The 8,788-nt window shown below is 36.9% G+C and overlaps 1 protein-coding gene and 1 pseudogene across 2 annotated transcripts; one reads left to right on the top strand and one right to left on the bottom strand.

The window, feature by feature from the left end:
* The first annotated feature begins 111 nt into the window (after positions 1-111).
* On the top strand, positions 112-1,896 carry LOC116167123 (annotated as a pseudogene).
* A 3,665-nt stretch (positions 1,897-5,561) lies between these two features.
* LOC116166330 (methionine synthase reductase-like) lies at positions 5,562-8,776 on the bottom strand. 2 transcript variants are annotated; one of them, XM_031481261.1, is made up of 4 exons: positions 8,292-8,776; positions 8,123-8,245; positions 6,503-6,745; positions 5,562-6,457 (listed from the first exon to the last, which is right to left on the bottom strand). In XM_031481261.1, the coding sequence occupies exons 1-4, from the start codon at positions 8,352-8,354 to the stop codon at positions 5,600-5,602; spliced, it is 1,287 nt and encodes a 428-aa protein (XP_031337121.1). In that variant the 5' UTR covers positions 8,355-8,776; the 3' UTR covers positions 5,562-5,599. The 2 variants fall into 2 exon arrangements, with proteins under 2 accessions (XP_031337121.1, XP_031337122.1); XM_031481262.1 differs by having other exon boundaries at positions 8,123-8,237.
* Between the last annotated feature and the right edge of the window lie 12 nt (positions 8,777-8,788).

Genomic DNA, 8,788 nt, shown 5'->3' with positions numbered 1-8,788 from the left:
ACCTTAAAAAGGAAATTGACTTTTTCTATAGTGCAAAATTTAATTTTTAAATTTAGAATAGCAGTAGAGTTAGTTTTCATAGTTTGGGATTTTGATTAACATTTTGTGTGTTGTACCTAAAATGAATCTTTGTTCTTTTGTTAAATTAGGCCAGAAACGCTCCCTTCATTACCACCAAAGAAGTTTGGTAAACTACCGACGAACTTGGCAAATGGCGTGGAAGACTTAACCCTTATACCAGAAGAAAGTCCAATCATGCGGCGTAAAACTCAAGAATTCGAATTCTCGGATGAAAATATTCTAAAAGAATTGAAAAAGATTTGTAGCAGCGAAGATCCTTACGAGCGATTTAACAGAAGCAACAAAGATTTGGGAGCAGGAGCATCCGGAATTGTTTTCGTCGCGACGGATCTCGTGACGAAACAACAGGTCGCGATTAAAGATATTGATATGACGAAGCAGCAGCGCAAAGAATTACTCTTGGGAGAAATAAAAGTTTTGAGGGATTTTAAGCACAAAAACTTGGTCAACTTCTTGGAAGCTTACTTAGTATACGATGACCATTTGTGGGTTGTTATGGAGCTGTTAGATGGGGGACCACTTACTGATGTTGTCACTGAGACGATTATGAAAGAAGGCCAAATCGCAGCTGTTTGCCACGAGGTGCTTCAAGCCATACAATATTTACACACCCGTGGTACTATTCACAGAGATATCAAATCTGATAATGTCCTACTGGGTATGGACGGATCAGTGAAAGTTACGGATTTCGGATTCTGCGCCAATATTGTTGGTGATGAACAAAGGCAAACTATGGTCGGTACACCTTATTGGATGGCTCCCGAAGTAGTAACAAGGAAGCAGTATGGCAAAAAGGTTGATATATGGTCGTTGGGTATAATGGCGATAGAAATGATCGAAGGGGAACCGCCTTACTTAAAAGAGCCACCTTTGAGGGCGCTATATCTCATTGCAGCCAATGGGCGTCCACAAATACCCGGTTGGAAGAAATTGTCATTGACTTTACAAAGTTTTATTGACGATTGTCTTCAAGTAGATGTGAATAAAAGGGCATCCGCCGAAGAGCTTTTAAGACATCCTTTCCTACAGGTACGGATGGAATTATCCACGCTTACTCCTCTAATCAAAGCTGCTAAGAAAGTATTGCAAAAAATGTAGGTAGTGCTCTATAAACAGTTTTTTAGAACCACACTGTGAAAGACTGAAAGTTAATTGTCCGTGTACCCTTTTTGAGACAGTATTTTTTATAGACATTTTTTATATTGTCCATTTTACAGAAATAGTGTTAAGTTAATGTAAGTAAGATGTTAGTTGTGTATCTTCAAGTCGACCAAAAAATGCGCCTTGTGACTACATTAATTTAGGGGGTTACTGTAATACTGTTACAAACCTTTTCTCTCAAAATGGTCCATTTGTGATAGAAAAGCTTTAATATTTTATGACTATTAGTCAAGTATAATTTGGGACAATTTTGAAACTTAGATTCCAACGATGAAATTACGCAATATTTAAATGTGACAATATCAATATGATGTACTGAACGTTTCATATGGTACTTAGGTCATTTTAATTCCAAGCCAAGCCCAAATTGTATTGTCTAATTCAACCATTTACATTTAAGGATGTCATCAATCAATGAGGACTTTGTTATGTTACAGGTAAATGTTTATGTAGATCATAAGTGTTGCATGTAACTGGTTACAATCATTCCTTGGTCCTTATGCATTTATATTTTTTCCAGCAATTTATGAGATGGTACACCATTTTTGTAATATAGTATAGTTAGGGATGACTATATTTATGAAAAAAATATTTTTGGATACAATGATGTATGATATATACTGTAAAGCTTTTTGTAAATTATGTATATAATTTTATTTGGCCCAAAGGGTAAAATATATTATTTGATCAGTACTAATTCTACTGTTACTCCATAGTTTACTACAATTAATTAAATCTTATTGGGTATTGTGGTCTGTAGAAACGATTAGTCACAAATTTGAATTTAATTCTACTCATTTTATTTGTGCTTCGCCAGAAAAGGGTATTTACTTGCTTGTTTGAACAGAACTGCAAATTTTGAAAAAACTTGGCAAGATCTTAAATTTCTTTCTTTTTTGCTTGTAATTTACAAAATTTGTACAGGTTTTTTAAAAGCTTATACTTTTATGCAACAGACTTTGAATTTTTGAGTTTTTTATTCTACACTGATTTGAATTAAGTCGCACAACAAATCAGAAAATGTTTCCTGTAATAAAAATCACTTAAAAGTGAAAGACAAACTTCGTTGAGCCTTTTATTTAGACTACTAAAAGTGCACTTTCAGAATTTATACAAAAAACTGTCTTCAATATACTTACGGCATTGAATAAAAAATTAATTTTTATTCAATGCTTACGGCTAGTTGCACAAAAAAATTCAGGATTATTGTTTAATCCGGTATTAAGACATTTGATTGGCTTTATATTGCTGTAGGCAGCCAATCAAATGTCAAAATTCTTGTTTAAACTCAGATTTGACAAATAATGTAGGATTTTGATTATAATTCGCTTTCCTGCAACCGGCCGTTAATTACTTAAACTACAGACAATTTTACCAGTTACAGCGATACTCGCACCCGCATTTACTCACAAAAATAAATTTAATTGTATTAAATTATTTAATTATCTCTATATATAAAAATGAACCCCTGTTTCTTCTGGTCACGGAATAACTTTAGAACGACTTTACCGATTTCATCCATCTTTTTTTTAAAAGTTTTGTAATACTGTGTAGACGGTTCTTACGGCAAGAGCTTAGCTTAAGCATAGCTTAAAATCCATGGCAATGATTATTGAGACAATGGTTGCCATGGATTTTAAGCTAAGCTCCACTTAAATTTGTCGGTGCAAACGGCCATAAGTCAAACTGACGAGCAAAGTGAAGCGCGAAACGAAGTTACCGGAATCGATTATGTTGCGCGCCAGTGGCCAAGTGAATTTGACGCCATTGGCACTGCCACCAGAGCCACTACATTCTTTGGTTTCCGGAAATGGGCCAGATTCTATACATTTTTTTATTCATATCTAGAAATACAATAATTGCTTTCAAATTACGGAATTTGGCATAACTAAAAAAGGTACGTTACTAGCTCTGAATTGCCAAAAGTGCGTTTATTATTATTTTGGGGCAAGTGTGTCAAAATCTCTTTTCCGGCTAAACGGTTGAACCGATTTAAACCAAATTTGCTGCACATATTCTTAGACCAAAGAGATGGTTACTCTTTGCTTAGACATAAAAGGGCAGAATCGCGCATGCGCAGGTGGGGCGGGTGGTTCCTGTGCTAGCCACAGCGAATTTATTGAAATAATTTTAAGAAGGATTTTAAGAAAAAGGACAACGTCCATCGGGCCAACTAGTATTAAATAAATGTATTCCAAAACAATATGTCACAAAATTAAAACAAAATGCCTGAAAGAACGACAAGCTAACAAAGCTTAGTTTGGACATTTTACCTCACACCAGACAGTCGACAAAAATAAGAAACTTGAAACTTTGACATATGCCTGGCGTCGCCGCCTCTCCCAGGATTTAGTCAACTGTCGTGAGGATGCGTCCCTGGTAGGCACTATCAGGGACGTTTCATCACTATACTTTGTTGCCATCGCGCTGGGCCGCGACATATGCCAAACAATGTGGTGGAGTTTGTGGATTGGGGGGGTTGTGGGGGGGCGGCTAACTGGGTGTTATGCGACCCGAACGGGTACGGCCACAGCTTCGCCACTGGTATTCTGCCTTAGAGGGAACTCTGCTTTCTAATGATAGCTTCTTCTCGGGCGTTCATTTGTTTCCGATGTTAATTCCCTTATCTGCTTTCTTGTAAGGTTGCTGTTTTCCATCAGTATCCTGAGTGCCTTTCGCTCCGCCCTCCTCAAAGTTAGTCTGTTACTTCTTGTTAGCGCTGAGGTGTTAACTCCGTATAAGATTGTCGGTGCTATGATCGTGTTGTACCTAAATCATCATTTTCAAGCTGTGTGGTATTTTCTTCTCTCGTATGAAGTTCCGAATTCCATGTGTGATTCTGAATGTGTTGGTTATTCTGTCTTTCACTGTGTTGTGCCTGCTGAGTGTGCTGCTTATGTACGCTCCCAGATATTTAATCTTGTGCTTCATAGTTATCTCCTTCCCGGCTATTGCGATCTTGCCTCCTTCTTTGTACTGGGCGTTGCTTCTTGGGTCCCTTATCATCATGCAGCTCTTTTCGTTGTTTATGTGTGAGTTGGCCATTTCCAGGCATACCTCGCTGGTTTGGACGAAGTCCTCAATGTCTTCTATAACTTACCCGCGATTACGAGTATATCGTCCGCGTACGCCAGTAGTGTCGGTAGTTGCAATTGGTCGCTTGTGCTGGATATACTCTAAGTCTTAAAATTACTTTCAGTTTTTTTCATTTGGTCATACAAGATTTATGCGATATAAGGCACACTCAACTAACACAAATGCTGACAGCTTTTCACTTTAATTTATGACATAGAATTAGATGACAAACGCAACTGGCTGGATGAATAAAATTAACAGATTTTCTGAGGCTGTTTGGGCAGTAGAATCTTTTAACAAAACAAAACTTGTTCCGTAAATCGGACAACTCTTCACCTGGTTAACTTGCGTCTGCACAGATTTATTATAAAAAACGCGTATTCGACAAAACAAATAGGGCCAACTGCCCGTAATTTAGCGTAAACAGATGTACACGTTTTTCAACCGTCGCGAAAACTAACAGCCGCGTATGCTCATTGCCTCCACTATTTAATAAGGAAATACCACTTTCATAAACTCCTTTAAAAATTTTCAAGTAACTCCCCAATCAACGACGGAATGCGGCAAAAGTCCACCTCTCCAATATTCAAGGTAAAACCTTTTATAAAGCACGCAAATTTGATTAGATGCGTTTTACTTCTAACACCTTATCTAAATTACAAAAGAACAAGAATTTGGCATTTTCAAAATTTCTAAAAGGAAAAACAACACTTGAGAGATACAAATTCAAATGAAACAAACCAATTTGACGTTGTTTACACAACAATATGAAGGGCTGTGATATTAGAAGTTTTTAATTTGTTGTCATTTATGCTCGTACACTGAATGTTCAAGTTCAACATTTTAACTTTTCATTTCCTGTAAATGGTATCAATATTCACACTCCTCCCACACGCTGTTGCTGTGCAAATTGGAGCTCCAACGATGATCAGATCAGTGTTTATCTTTCCCAACTCTACTTTAGTAATTATTTTTAGCATATTTTTCCGAGATGGAATTGTGCTGTTTATTTTTTATGTCCGTCCGTACATTCTATAAATGCCTAAAGCCATAACTTCTGCACTTCTTGCTATAAGAAATTAGACTTGACAAAAATCCTACCGATTGCTTACGGATCTTGGTTTATGCACCAATCATCGGTCAGCTTATATAGCTGGTCGGCAATGGTACAGAAGTTTTGTAATGAGGCAGACAGGTACAGCACATCAGCTAACAAACGAAATTGTAGGGACCACAAGAAAAAATATATTCACATACGTTTATTTCATTTAATTATTTACATTTAAATCCATACATCTTGAATATAACGATTAGTATTTTGCAATTGTTTCATGTAACCTTCCGCGTCAGACTGAGACCAACTCATAACATCCGTCAAACAATTCACAATGGTACTACTGACTTGTTTGACCATATTTTTTGCGTCACCACATACATAAACAACAGCATTTTCTCTAACAATTTTATTAACAAAGCTCTCATTATGCTGCCTAATTAAATCCTGAACGTACACCTTTTCAGTCTGATCCCTCGACGAGCAACAAGATAGTCTAGTTAAAATGCCAGTTTGTAAAAACTGGTCGATTTCTTTTTTGTAGAGGAAATCTCTGCTAGCGTAACGGCATCCATAGAATAACCATGCAGCACCCACGTCCAAATTTAGCAGTTCTCTATGTTGCAAAAAACCAATGAACGGCGCGACGCCAGTACCCGGACCGATCATTATTATTGGCGTCGACATGTCCTCGGGTAAACGAAAATTATTTGGACGACGAAAATAAAAATCTAAACTTCTCTCTGGGTTGTTACTGAAACGCTCCAACCAACTTGTGCAGACCCCTTTAAGATTATTTTCTAAATCTATAACGGAGAAAGTAAAATGTAGTTGCTTAGATGTGGAATTATTGATTAAAGGCGAAGACGATATAGAGTACGGTCTCGGCTGTAAAGGTCCCAGGTGCTCTAGGAGCCTTTCAACAGGTGGCCTGCATGATGGAAATGACTGCAGTAAGTGTAGCAAACTGTCACAGTTTTGTATAAAGTTGTTATACTCCGTTGAACCACTTGGTGAGCATAACTGTTGTAACTGAGCCATTTCTTGTGAATCGGTTGTGAATCTTAGTAGCATTTTCAGGAATAACTGCAATAATTGAATCATCATGAAAGTCAGATTGAGATACAATACCTTCTTTGGTGTACCACGCAAATCTAGTCTTTTGCTGAAAAGATCCCGCAATGTTCCACAGGTGGGAATGTGTGGTGGAATAATCGGCTTCTTTTTGGTTGTTCCAGTACGAATCTCAACAACGTATGGAACATCGGCTACAGCCAACAAGTTGAGATGATGCAGAAGTTCTGCAACCTCATCATGATTATTTTCAGGGAGGATGGCGATCGTGTCACCAGGTTGAAAGTCTTTATCGACATCCTGAAATATTACGGGATTATAGTTGGGAAAAATGGCATATTTGTGGAGATGTTAAATTTTAAAGGGTTTTTCTTGGTCGAGGTGCGAATTGGGGTATAGCGGTCATTTCCTTTGTGAGTTTGCGATTACCAGCTGCGTAATTTTAATTTGAATGTCACTCAATTAATCTATATACAGGGTGTCCATTTATCTGGAGACAGTCAATTATTGCGGAAACTAGCGGGATATCGGCATATATTACAAATTTCGAGTCTATGAATAAATTCAAACTTAAATCCTGGCTAAAACAAAATTATTTTTAATGATTTACATAAAATATTCTTCATATGGAAGGGCCCATTTAATGACGCTATCCACATGCTCACATAACTATCCCTTAAGGGTCAAGTGTAGGGCAACTTAATATTTATAAATAGAAACCTCTATACTTTTTATTGAATATTCTTATTCTACATAAAATAATAAAGTTTCGTGGGAAATTCCCTTTCCCTTACCACTTTTTGAAGACACTCTTCCAAGCTAGAAAGCTGTTTTGACAAGAATTCTGCACATTTTTTGGTTTAGAGTCTAAATGACTGTACATGGATGGATGCGGACTTAATGGATAAAGAAAGTATGTCTTTCTTTTAAAGTGGGCTAATGGTTTGTGCAACATAGAATCATAAAATTGAAAAAGTATCAAATTGTTAAAATAATCACGTCTACCTAAAACTTTTGAGACAAAATTCTCAGAATATATGGTTTCATATATTCTGGAATTCCAAATCACACATTTTCAGTTTGCTCTATTAGCAATCCCCTCTTCTGTCCATCTGTATGTCTGTGCCGGTAACTAGACTACTGATGAACATTTACATTGTCGTCCTTTTTGCATTTGGTAGCACAAAGCTCTTGAGACTTGACTCAAAGAAAAATCATGCGATTAATGTGACTCCATCAACTACCTGAATTATGATACAAAATATAAAATCATTATGCATTAGCTCACTTCGATAGGAAAATGTCCAAAGGATTTACTTGAACACTCCACAAGTGAATATGCATTTTGATTTTTGGGTGCAACAATTTTGGTGAGTGGTAGATATGGTTATGGTACTTAGATACACAACAGTCTCTGGTTTTTGCTGCTATAGCCCAAAATGGAGCAGTCTGGCTCTGTGCACCTATAAAAATGACACGTAGAGGCTCAGGTTTGTGAGACAAGGAATAATTAATTAAGCCTAACTTATTAACATAAGATCTAAGTTTTGCCTTTTTCCTGCAAGTACCTATTATTTACTAAAACAATCCGCTCCATGTTTTGATTAAATGGGAATCCTCGGGCAGCTAAATTTGAAATCAACAAATTTGTTTGAGTAGTAGTCTTCGCCGAATTACCTGCAAGTCTAATGCAACATCGTAGGTACGTTTAACATCAACACCTGTCGTGAGTCGTCTTATCTCGAGTACTTTCCTTTTGTACAGCAGACTATCGGCGAATGGTAAAATTCTTCTGTCGTCCTAAAAGCAATTGCAACAGTCCGATAATTTGCCTTCACAAACTTACACTTTGCAAGTCTCTCTCGACATTAAAAGTTATTTGCAAATAATCAGCAGGCTCTAGTGACATTTTCAAAATTTGAAACTTTAACCTAATTCATTCATGCTCCAAACAGACCAACAGCACATGACAAGTGGAGGAGTAGGGAGAAGAAATGGTGGATTGTTGCATAGACTTTTGAGAACTTTTTAATAATGTGTGCCATTGCAAGTAAGGAACGTCTTCGGGATTTTCTGCAGGTGAGTACATTTACGTTGGAGTGAAGTAAGAATTATAATAGAAATGAATGTTGTGTTGCAAAATTTTTTGGTGGAGGGTAAATTTGTGTACCAATTACAATGTAATGTTTACATTTTAACTTTTGGTTGCATCAAACAATTTAATGACCGACAGACGTTTGAAGGACACTGTTGAGGATTTGCCACGTTTTGGAACCATAACTAACGAAGGGTTAGTTTTAACTTGTTTCCAAATGGGGACATTTCAAAAAACGCGCCGTTAGT

Source organism: Photinus pyralis, unplaced genomic scaffold (assembly GCF_008802855.1).
Source record: "Photinus pyralis isolate 1611_PpyrPB1 unplaced genomic scaffold, Ppyr1.3 Ppyr1.4_LG3b, whole genome shotgun sequence".
In the NCBI taxonomy this organism is placed as follows: Eukaryota; Metazoa; Arthropoda; class Insecta; order Coleoptera; family Lampyridae; genus Photinus; species Photinus pyralis.
The sequence above is the reverse complement of the archived record's forward strand: the minus strand, read 5'-3'. Positions and strand labels throughout refer to the sequence as shown.